Here is a 12662-nt window from a genome sequence, read left to right as displayed (position 1 = left end):
TGTACATGCACGTAGACATGATGAAGGTCGCCCAGTTGTGCTGAAAGGGCTGATCATTGTGATGTGAGCCACTATCATTCAACTCTGAAAAATCATGATGGTTGGGAGAGATCCCTTTTGACTAGAAAGATGCCAGCATGATGTGTGCCTTTTTTAAAAAAGGCGAAGAAGAAGATTCAGGGAACTATAGGCAGCCTTGCCTCAGTCACATTGTTTGGCATCTTCATTGGTGATTTGGCTGATGATAGAAGGTGATTTGCATGTGACATGAGATTAAGGGGTGTCACTGGCACCCAAGGAGACTAGGAGAACACCAATTCTGTGGGACCTTGATAAACTTGGGAACTGGGTCAGCAGAAACATCATGAAGTTCATGAAGTGCAAAGATTTGCACCTGTGATGGAATAATCCAAGGCATGAGTCACTGCCCTGGTATGAAAGATTGATAAGTTACAGTGAACACCAGCTTGAACATAAGTCACCAGTATTCCTTCATAGATTTAAAGGTGCTGGGCTACATTAGAAGGATAATGTATGATAGATCTGGGGAGATTATTACCCCCCTTTCTTAGTGCTGGCAAAGCCACATGGAATGTTGTGTCCAGCTTTGGCTCTCCCATTTCAAGAAGGGTATTGAGAAACTGCAGCTGGTCCAGCCGACAGGTATAAAGGTGATTGGGGTCTAGTATTCCATGAGGAGAGGGAGCTGGGTAAAAAGCAGGCTCAGGAGCAGTTACTGGTCTACAGCAACTGAAGTGACACTAAAGAAATGACAGAAATAGATTCTTCTCATTAGAGACAGACAATAAACAGAGGGGCAGCAAATCCTGGCTTGGGAGGTTCAGGTTGGAGTTGAGGAGAACTAGTTGTACTGGAAGGTTGATGTAGCCATGGAAGAGGGTCCCATAAAGGCTACAGAATCTCCAACACTGGTGGATTTCAAGACTTTTGTAGGCAAAGCCAGGGCTGACCCAATATTGCGTGGGCAGTAGTCTCATTTCAAGTGGGGTTATCTTTCAAAATTATTTCTGTGATTCCACGATAAAAAGGGTTGGTTTGTGTTCATCAGAGTTTGTACACAAGTAACCTTTAAGAACCTGTTACATGATACAAGGAAGGAAAAGGGGTATTTAATAGTAGTTTCTGTGTACTTCATAATCAGGAAACCAGTTCTCTTTATTAGCCCAGTATTCTTTTATTGTTTGTATTTTTATTTATGAGCTCTTATGCATCATTGTTTTGTACTGGCAATAGTTGAATGGTCTTAACTTCCTGTAACAAGTTGCTGCAGTGCCAAAACCAGTTCCCAGCAGTCCACTGAGTTTCAGAATCCCTTATGAAGTTATGAAGTGGTCTCTGTCTAATGAATCCGTTAGATATCATCTTTATTTTCAGAACTACATTTTCTTCTAGCATTTTGGAAATAAACCATTTTGCTTACTTTTTTTTACCTTTAGTGTAATCTTTATTATATTTTGACTAAAATTTTGAAATCTGATTATAACACGTGTATTGTGTTGGGATTTTTTCTTCATGCCAACATATCTCAAAGTTATCTGTAATGGAAATACCCTGGAAATACAACAGCAGGAGTAAATTAAATAAAACCAAACAATGTAAAGTCTATGTTGTCCTTCTAAGTATTTTCTCTCTTTGCCTTTTACCACAATATCTTTTTGCATGCATACGTTTTCTTTGCTTGCCTGTTATCTCTGTGCTTCTCTCTGTCTAGCATAAAGGACCATCCCTTTTTTATATTTCATCGTGCCACTTTTTTTCAACATTTTTTGTCATATTTTTATCTGCAGGCACTCCATTAGTTTCCTCTAAATAATTGCTTAGGAGGCAGCTCATTTTCCAAATAAATCAAAACACTGAGAACAGACCCACGGGAGTTTATTCTTGTTATTTACAAGTAAAGATTGGTTAAAAAAGCTGTTTTGAAAACACAAGAATTTAAGAAGAATGTTTTAAGAGGCACCTGAAATTTATAAACAGAGAATGAATATAGAGTATTTTACTGAGCAATCATGTACTTAATTAGTGTTTGTATATTGTATTAGCAGTCAGAACACCTCCATATTTCTTGCTACTAGTATTAGGAACTGTTTTTTTTTCCTGAAGAATGTTTATTCCATTTCCTACATTTGTTTTTCAGCTTGCTTGGGAGTATGGAATGCCATTTTTTGAGACCAGTGCTAAAGAAAATGTGAACATTGAACATGCATTCTCAGTCTTGACTAAGGAAATCCTGGAAAAGGTAGGCTTCTTTCCTAAGGAGAAAGAAAATGGGAGATTTTTCTTGGCAGATTGAATAAATAAAGTTGTAACTACAGAACAGTTTAAGCAAAACACAGCTGATGCTGGTTTTGCCTTATGGAGTTAGTATTTTGGGCAAATCCTGTAGCTGCAGGCATATAGAGCAGGAACATGGGGGAGAAGAAGAAGAGAGTGGGACTCTCTTGATGTGAATAGTGAAAGAAGAGAAAAGCAGAAGAGGTGAGCAGGTACAATACAGTTCAGAGAGAAAGTGAAAATTCAGGAAGACTGTATTTGTGTCTTTATTTCCCATACTTTTTTTTTAAGGGAGTGGTTAACAGCTCCAGAGTAGTTCCACTTTTGTGCTAGGAAGATTCCTTTTTCCTTCTGCAGAGTGTGCACACAGTGAAGATGCTGCATCATGATGGAATCTGTGGATCTTTTATGTCCAGCAATCAAATGTTTTATCCAAGGTTCATAGCTGTTTTTTTGGCTGATTTACACTAGTGTTTTTGAAGTTATCAGGGCCTAAAGATTTGACTTAATTAGTGGTAGAATCGATATTGTAGCTGTCAGAGTCAGCATCTCTAACTTGAGTGTGTTGGTTTAAAGGTCCTTACTCCACAGAGTTGCAGTTCTTTTGTAGGACTGAATTATTGTTCATTAGCTCTGAAAATGTTTTGCATTGCAATTTATTTTTAGGCAGTAGAATATTATTTTAGACATTAATAGATGTTCTTCATGCAATGTATTATCACTGTCATTCATCACTAATATTAGTTATACAAAACTAACCTTCCAGTCCGAATACTCTTCAAGTCATAATAAAGATAAATGAGCAAAATTACTGACAAAGTCACAAGTCGCAGTGTTTTGATTAAATAGCCATAGGGGATGGTCAGAATAATAGCTCAGGGTTGGACTGCTTCTAAATCAGGGTCCTGTCATACTACATAGTAACACAAGCTGTAGTTGGTTATTTTGGGGGAGGAAAAAAAAGGGCAAGAAATATTTTGGTTGCTTTAATGAAACATGAAAACGAAGCTCAGCAACTGAACAGTCAAATACTGTTTAGAACAGGAGGATAAGGCAGGTCCTTGAGTTACTGAGCTTGGAAAAAAGTCTCAAGTAAGATAACTCTGATTTTGTTTTAAATGAAAAAGACATCGTCTACTGTAAATAGAGAATATATTGTTAGTATAAAACATGAAAACTACAAAACAATAGCTATGATCATAACTGCTGCAAAGACAAATACGTGCAAAATGAGTATTTCTGCAGTGTGTGTTTGGATGATATCTAAGAGATTTCTCTGTACATGCAGAAATGATGTTTGGGTATTTTTCATATTGAGATCACCTATATTTATTTTACAGTAAGTGAAACTTCAGTATTCCTACTCACCTTCATGCAAATTCATGGGGTTTATAGTGTGGACGTGGGAAAAAAATTCAGACCATGTTGAACATGTTATATTACTGCTTGGTTTTAATTAGAACTGCTTTGAACAGTTGTATGCTCTGTGTGTGTGTGTGTGTGTGTGTGTGTGTGTGTGTTTGGAAAGCATGCCCATGAGAGTGTGTCATACTTGTTTGTAGTAACGTTTCACCTTTGCTAAAAATATTTGGAATCCTGATAAGGCATCATGTACCATTACTTTGGTGTATAATTTGCCATTTTCAGTAAAATGCATTTGTTGATTTAAACAAGAGCCCCTTTAGCCCAATTGGTTTTACCACTGGCCTGATAAGAAAGCGTTTGCTGGGAAAAAAAAATCTACCATACAGTTTCATCATGGTTTTCAGGTTCGACAAAATAATTTGCCTGTTCACAAAACTGTGAAATCTGAATGTAGTACTTGAATTTTAACTTCCTCCAACTGATGAAATTTTGGAGAATGGAAAATACAGTAGCAAGTGTGACTAGTAGCTGTGAAAAATTACATGATAGATGCCAGTCTGAGATAATTTCAGTCACACATCCATTTGGTAGTGGTGAAATACGTATTTGCTGATTGTAAAAAGGAGATACAGCTTTGCACAGTGCTTTGGCCCAAGGCACCTATGCCTGGGGGTATCGGGCCTCCCTGCCCTCTGCAATGGACCATCTGTCCCAGACTGATGAGATGCTTGAGTGCAAGCACATCACTGCTTTCCCAGTCCCACAGAAGAAAGGAACTCCCTAGAACAGTCTATTATGGCCATGCTTTTGTGAAGTGCATGAACCTTATTCAGAGATAAGATAAATAATCAGGGCAGGCTGGCAGGCAGTAGACCATTCTCAGATGCATTGCAGTAGACTGTATTAATATAAGGAAATCTAGGACTTCTTATGTATATTCTTGCTTGTCATCTGTTGTGGACATGACCTTAGTAACTTAATTTACACAAAACACTCCTATAGATATGGTAGTTCGATGTCCAGAGTTATAGAGCACATACAGAAGTAATAAGCTTCTTGATTCTTTCAAAATTTAGATCAAGTTGTGGTTCAGTGGTGGATTGAGGAAAGAAAAAAAATTAACAAGTTTCATATTAAAGACATTTAAACAACGCAAAACAAAAAAGGGCAAGTGTTTCAGTGTATTGTCACTATTTTGTGCTGTGGTTTCCCATCTCTTCTTTTGTAGTTAGTCTTGTAGTGGGCTTAAGGGAGAGAGAAGACTTCTGTATCCCAGTGATCTGGATAACTAAAGTGCTGTTTGAGCTTTTAGATACTTTCCATCTCAGCCATTCTATGCTGGGTGTCGATCCTGCAGCTCTAATTTACATGGGTAGTCTCATTAAAACCATTGGATGTGTTTTTGACAGCTAACATTGGTAACAGCTAAGGATTCATGCTGTATTTCTGAGAACTTGCAATTTTCAAACCAATGAGTTAATAATAACTGAATGCAGTACTTGAGTTTTAACTTCCTCTGACTGATGAGTTTTTGGAGAAGGGCAATAATAACCAATTTGATTGTATTTGAAAGGCTGCAGTGGAAATAAATGTTAATGGCATAGATTATTCCAGGAGTTTGCTTAGATATGTTGGCAAATAACAGTGTTTTATTTATTCATAATTCTCATGAATCTCAGATACACCTAAACCTGTTCATTAATAGATGACAGCTGTTCTTTGACAATGCTTCTGGTTGCAGTGAACTATTTGGACGTGTGAGTCAGTCCTCTAAAAACTACCAAAACCAGAAAAATACCACCCAGAATGCAGTTAGAATTTGCTCTTTTGTGTTCTTTGGTTTCATGCCTGGCAAGCAGTAGTGTTCTCAAGTAGATTTTAAAAAAATTTTTACAAGCCTTTGTTTATGTCCTTTTGGGTGTGATTGTTGGTATTTTTCTAAACTAGGATCAGGAGAGAACTCCATTAAAAAAAAGGAAATAAGAATGAAGTTATCACCTTTTTCTGAAAACTGCAATAAAACTAACCAAAACTTATATTCTGCCTACCTCTCGAGAGTGATTTACTACTAAGATTATTTTAATTGTGTTAAATAAACATATATCTGCTGAGTTGCAAACAGTGAAAATCCATGTAAGACCTTGCCCTGTGCTGTTGAGAGTAACATTTAATGGTTAACAACTGAAATGAACACTCAGAAGTAGCAGGCCTCAATTTTGTTCTTCCTTCATTTCTTTACATCTCTTTCCTATGGCAACAAGATTGTTGAGATTATACTGGGTTTTCTATTCCTTTGCTCTTAAAGTACCTTTGGAACTTGTTAGCTGATTTTAAACAAATTTGACAGATCAAACTGAAAGATAGTTAAGTTCCTGAGTAGTTCCTTGAAAATAAGGTGAGAGGCAGAGTACTCTGCAGAAGGAAAGTCTCCAGCATTAGTTCATAGAATATTAGAGACCACAGAGAGACTGAAAAGTGCTTCAACCAGCTACTCCAGCTGGAGCTTGCATCACAGATATCAAATTTAATTCACTTCAAGACCCAAATCCATAGGAAATCGGATTTCATTATTGCTGAGGTTCATGGAATTGTTAGTTTGTCTAAAAGATCCCTGTGTCTCCAGCAGTGCATACTCAGTGTTTCTTTATTATCCTTAGTCATGCATGGAGCCCCAGGCTTTATTTGCCCTTTATTTATCTTGTACTGACCACAGAATAGTAGTTCCTTCAAGAGGTTTTTTATAATGCATGTTCTGCTGTATTTTAGATCCATTTTAGATTTTTATCTCCTTGACTTTCTTAGTAACATTAGGTATATTCAGCATTGCACATGTGGGAACCAAGGTACAGATTAAAGCAGAGAGGATAAATGGTGCCAGCTCACTTTGTGCTGGTGCAGTGTATGGCAAATTTAACTACGCTTATTTAATTTTTTTAAAAAAGTCTGTTCTGGACATTGAATGAGCCAGATATTCTTCTGGAAACAGTAGCATATAATTAGGTCATGTAAATCAAAACTTAATCACAACATCTGTGTATAGGAGATGAGATTCATTTTAGCATGCAATCCTAGCAAGCTAAAATTTGCATGACTGGTGTGGTTGTCTGGAATCATCTCTATTCAATGGAAAGAGATGAGTCTTTAAGATAAAATTGTGTTTTGGAGGTGTCTTTCTCCCTGCATTGATTATGGAGGCCTCCATATCTCAACCTATATGTTTTCATATGATTCAAATTAAATAAATTAGACTCCAGGAGAAGAAAAGTTACAGACTTGGCTTACTTCTGGCATTTGCTGCTTCTGCAGGATATTGACTTTGAAGATATATTGCTCTCTTAAATAGAGTTTTTATGATGCAACTATATTAAACCTCACCTAGATGATCTGTGGGGTTGAGGAACCTCACAGGAGATCCACAGCTGTCTTCACGAGTTTGTGAATAACTAATTGCAGTACAACATTGTTACAGTCTACATGATAGTTACAGGAGAGGGAGATAGAGCCCCAGGCTTTGCCAGTGGGTTAGATGTTTTAGATATGGTGGAATAGCAGGCTTTGGGAGCAAGACTTTCACCTACACTCCTTGAGGAATATAGTCAGCAGCAGTTAGATCCTGCTGTGCCAGATCTCATGTCCTCCTCTCCTGATCATGTACCTGTTCCCACAGTGATTGCCTTCCCTGCTAATATATTCCTAGCCCTTGCTTAATACTGCTTGTGCCATGTCCAGCCGATTGTGAGACTACTCTCTTGCATTTTGAACAGGTAATTTGAGTTACAGAATATAGAGGAAATACATAAAAAGTGTCAGGACTATTAATAACTGAGGTCTCTCTAATGGCAGATCAGGCACTGAAGTCACATGGGACTTCTCTGCCAGTCTTTGTCAACAATCACTGTTAAATATAAACAAAATTATTTCAGTAATTAAGAGGATCATTTTTTAATTAGAGTAAAAATCCTCAAAATTTAAAGAAGTTATAAATAATAGTAACCTTAGTTACAGACTCTTTTGTTTGTTTCTCCAAAGCTTCTAATTTTTCAGCAAGCACTCCAGGTCTTACTTTGACCAGGGACATGATACAGATAAAGCAAAATCCTGTAATTATTCCAAACCCACAGTGAGCCCCACTTTCAAAATGACTAAACCAGTATCAAAATACCAAAAACTGGTGCCGGAGAAGGTGGGTCCACCATTAATCTGAGTAGGTTTTCAGCAAGGAATGGGCAGCTGAGCTTAATGAAGAGTTATATATTTACTCATTAGAAACCTTTCAGAAAGGTTGTTGGGGTTTTTCATTACATTTTCCTTTGTATACCACTGTAGCTTTCTTGCCTTGATTTAAAAAAAAAAAATCAGTAACTGAGCCATCTCATCACAACTCTTGTGTCTAGGTATGTATTGCATGCCAGTGATACAAATTCTGCTTAGAAGTGGGCAGGAGAGACAGCCAGAAGGGGAGTTTTAAGCAGGAAGTTTAAAATTAGCTTGCAGAGATGCCTGCCAGTTAGGTGAGACATGTCTGCTGTGCTATTTAACAGGAAAAACTAGTATTTGATAGCAGGAAGTTTCACCATCTTACTGAAATCACTGCAGGGTACAGCAGCATCTGTGTCTGTGGCGGTATTTTCAAAACCCCACTTTGCCCAAGATACTGAAGTGGAAACTCCAGCTTCTTGGTACCATTTTGGTTCTTTTCACTTTTTCAGTTTTTTGCTGTTCACAGTTGTTTGTTGGCTGACTTGTGGGGCAGTGAGTTTCAACAAGCTGAGGTGAAATGTGAGCTGGATGTGTTAGTGTTCATGGAGCCCTGGAGGAGGAATGCTGCCAGCCTTGTTCTCACAGGTGGGAGAGATTTGCATACCTCCCTGCTGTAATTTTAGGAGAGGGGGTGCCCCACCTCTTCCAAGGTTTGGCTGAGGCTGAGTGCTATGTGGGATTACCCAAATCTGATCATTGCTTCAGGACTTTTTGTATCTCTTTAGATTGTGAATGTGCACTTTTTAAATGTGTGTGCAGCACATTTCCTTAAACAGATCCCAGACTCTTATTTGCTTCACAAAGACCCTATATGGAAGAGTCTTACAAACTGAAGTGATTATCAGTAGTCAGCTTTTAAATGGATTTTTAAATGGATGTTCTTTATTTGTGGAGCAGTGGTTCTTGTCTGTCTGTCCTGGCTAGTTTGTAGATGAACTATCAAATAATGATTTTAGAGATTATATGAACTGTTGCATTATCAAGTATGTTTCACCATTCTTAATCACTTAGCAGTACTGAGGATCCTTGCTAAGGATATACAAACAGCTGACTTACCATCTAAAAGTACTATAAGTAGTAAAATGTTAAAGATACGAATAAGTATCCAAGTGTTTAAGGAAATGTAATTTTCTCCCCTCTGAAAGCATGAAGTTTGGTCTTGAAGTATAATCTGCAACATCTTCAAATTACCTGTTTCCTCTACGTAAGTGAAACTTGAATTCTGAAACTGTTTGAATGGGGATTTTTCTAGAACTCTTTTACTACTTAAACTGATTGTTTTCTTCTCAAGAAAAAGCATGGGTGAAACAAAACCTATTTAGTTAATGTTCACAACAATTAATGCTCAATGTTATTTCTTGGTCTTAATTGAGTGAAATTAAGTTTCTTACTATACCATTACCTTCCAAAGGTTTTATTTTCCCTTCAGAATCTTATCTCTAAACCGGAGTGGTATCTTGTTCCTTGAGATGACAAGGTTATGTTTGTGTACTTTTGATTCTGCCTTGCTCTCTTTTTTAAAAAGGTCTTCATACTTTTAATTTACTGTCTATGCTTGCAGACTACCAAATACTGTCTCTGCCTAGCAGAAATCATATCTAATGCCTGTACCTCACAACTGTGTAAAAAGTTAAAACTAATCAGAAGCTATAAAGCTGTGTGTTGTTATTTGTGGGAATTCTTAAGGGTAATAAAAATGTTTTGTCTCTTGGTCCTTATCACCCAAAAAATAAATAATTAAAAAAACCAAACCCAAGCAAAAAAAAAAAAAAAAAAAAAAAAAAAAAAAGTAAAAGGGCACCTGATGTATTTCTTCATTATGTGGAGAATTCATTATGACAAGAAATTTCTAAAATCAGTAATCCACAGTCTTCAGACAGGCTAGTCAGACAGTATTTGCTAATAATTTTACTGATGACATCTTCAGCATCCATCCTGGGGTTTAGACACTACAATACATTTCCTGCCCTCTGCTCCTTTTTCTATCCATCACTTTTGATCCCTTCCCAGATGTTTCATCTTCTCCCCCCAGCACCATGCACTGTGGAAGCCCCCCTGGGTCCCTGCAGCCTCAGGGGGGAATGAACTCAGCCACTCTCTTTGTGGGGATGGCTCTGGCACAGGGCAGCCAGCATTCTGGAAGAGCTGGAACTATGGCTGCAAAAGGAAAAAGGAAACAAATTCCATGCCTCTTCTCCAGAATTTTAAATAGTGATGAATATTCTCAGCCAAAGAGGCATAAAGCTTATTTGTAGCAGAGGGGAGACTTTATATTTTGCCCTCGTTCTGATGACGTAATTTTAGGTGAATCTTTCTGGAAGTAGTCAATGTTCAACTACCCTGTGACTTTGTGTAAGTTTTCAATTCTGAATCACGATTAGTATTGTACTGCATGATGCCTTTTTTCCCTTCTTCCTTTCTTTTTTTTCATGTGCTTTGGATTTCATTCATTCCAACTTAGATAGCTGTTATCTCTGGAGGCTTCTCTTTATTGTCAGACATGCTTGTTTATGGCTGTTGGGTTTGGGTTGAGAGAGGAATGTGGTGAATCCAGTGGTTGCACTTACTTCTCTGTGCTTAGTTGGTAAACCTGCCAAGACACAGGTAACAGAGTGGCAGTTAGTGAAGCTGGGGCTTCCATTTTCCTGGGCATGTAACAATATTCTCTGTGTCTTTGAGTCCTAGTTCAGGGTTCAGTGTTCATAGTTGCAGAGAACAAGATTGCAACATGTTCTGCATTGCACAACGGGGTTTGATTGTTTCTCTGGTCAACATTAATTATCTAGTTGAGCTCGTTGCTGAAAGGAAGAGTCCTGGTTTTGATGATTTTCATTTTTGTTATAATCTGCTTTTGCAATCAGTACATAAACGTTTTACAAGGGTGGAGTGCTATTTTGATAGTTTATCATGATAAAGACTGAACTGTTTCCATGTGGGGGTATTCCTGGTTATTAAATAGAGGCAAGAAAACAGAATTTTAGTGAATTTCACAAAACAAGTTTCATAACAGTTAATAGCCTGTGCCTTTTTTTAGTGAGTTACTGATATTCTGTATTTCCTGTTCCTTTCAACTGGACTTTTTCAACCCATGCTCAATACTTCAAAGATAAGGTTACTTAAGTGAAAATCAGCTAAAATTGGTGTAGTCAACAGAAGAACCTGTACTTATAGAACAGTTCATGTAAATAAAGGTTTACGGGATTGGCATGTATGGTTTGTAGTGACTCCTCAAAAGACACTTTCTGTCACCTTCATATTTAGGGGAGCTGTTTGAGGCAGCTAAAGAATGTAAAGATGCCAAATGGGAGTTGCATGGGCATCAGTTTCCATCTAATTTATTAGAAAACTTCAATCATTTAATTAAATATTCAAAGGAAAAACATATCCAATGACTGCACCAAATATTTTACATTAAAGTATGTGAAAAAGCAAACTTTTCAACCGTTATGTTCTAGTTATCTTAATGAAGTGTTTGCTTTTGTTTGTTTTTCAGAAATCCTGTGTATTACATGACTTAGACATTGTGTCTCTAAAAGAAACTAAGAAGAGAACCTGCTGTGCATTCTGAAATACTGTTACTTATTCTGTTTTCTCTTCAGGAAATACCAAGTGTTACAAAGGAACATACAAGGTTTTAAAAGTGAGCCACAAAAATAGTGTTTAGGCATCCTTTGCATTACACAGACTTTGTTGCCAATTTTTTTATATGTTTATATTATATTTTCATATTTTTAATGTGAAGATAAAACAGTTGTCTGATTTTGGAATTATTAGATGCATCACAGGGTGACAGTGCTTGAATGCAAATGCAGAAATGAAGTCTAAATGTACTAATTTTCTGTTATTAAAAAAACACCCTTCACTTCTTTTGTATGTGTTATTTATACGAGATTTGTAATACAATGAACATTGACATCATCACATAATCAACCTTCTATATGAAATCATTTAATGTCTCTTTAAGTACTTGATATTTACTGCAATCCCATAAGACAAGTCTCAGAGAATTTTTGGCTTGGTTTCTTTTCTACCCATTTCAGACACATATGTGCTACTTCAATACCCTTGAATGGGGACTCTGCAAAGGTGATGCCTGAGAGAAAGGGAAAAACCATATAAAGATTGGTGTCATAGAATGGTTTGGGTTGGAGGAGAGCTTGAAGATCATCTAGTTCCAACCTCCCTAATATGGGGAAGGACACCTTCCACTAGATTGTTGCTGGACCTTCCAAAGAATTCAGAAAACATGGAACAACAGAATACATCCAGTAATAATAATAATGTTTCTGTTATTTAAATTACATAATTCCTTAAAATAATTTATGCAGGTGTTAGCAGCATACCTGCATTTTCAAATGTTCTTTTTGTCACAAATCATCACAATAAAAGGCTTTTTTTTGATACTGTGATATATTTATGTTGTTTTCTTAAAGTGTATATAGAGAAGGTATCTGATTCTGCTCATAGTAGATTTGTTTCATACAAACTTGTAATATCTTTAAAATCCATGGAAAATATTTAATTTTAAACTAGGGCAGAATCAGGATGCTGGCTATTTTTTCTTTATCAAAAGCAAAGCAAGCACAACTCAAACCTGCCAGATAAGCAAAAAGCAAACACAGGCTGAGAAATATGAAGAACTGTGGCGACTGTGCTGTCTTTTTTTTTTTTCCTTGCATAGGAGATGTGGTTGTTTTATTACCATTTATGAATGACTGATGCTGTTGTGCAGAATTGTGTTT

General features: G+C 37.0%; 1 protein-coding gene across 4 annotated transcripts in view; it reads left to right on the top strand.

Annotated features, from left to right (window-relative positions):
* LOC131576557 (ras-related protein Rab-10-like) overlaps nucleotides 1–12321 on the top strand; it is a 33018-nt gene extending 20697 nt beyond the window's left edge. For 2 of the 4 annotated variants that reach the window (XM_058833396.1, XM_058833398.1), the window contains 2 exons: nucleotides 2159–2260; nucleotides 11414–12321. In XM_058833396.1, coding sequence (XP_058689379.1) covers nucleotides 2159–2260; nucleotides 11414–11488 — 177 coding nt within the window. In that variant the 3' untranslated portion in view covers nucleotides 11489–12321. Of the gene's footprint in view, nucleotides 1–2158; nucleotides 2261–2652; nucleotides 3089–11413 lie in introns of those variants that run through there. The other 2 variants (XM_058833395.1, XM_058833397.1) reach the window with 2 other exon arrangements.
* Nucleotides 12322–12662: the final 341 nt, after the last annotated feature.

The sequence above is a fragment of the Poecile atricapillus genome, chromosome 2, assembly GCF_030490865.1.
Source record: "Poecile atricapillus isolate bPoeAtr1 chromosome 2, bPoeAtr1.hap1, whole genome shotgun sequence".
Taxonomy (NCBI): Eukaryota; Metazoa; Chordata; class Aves; order Passeriformes; family Paridae; genus Poecile; species Poecile atricapillus.
This window is presented reverse-complemented; position numbering and strand designations above follow the sequence as displayed.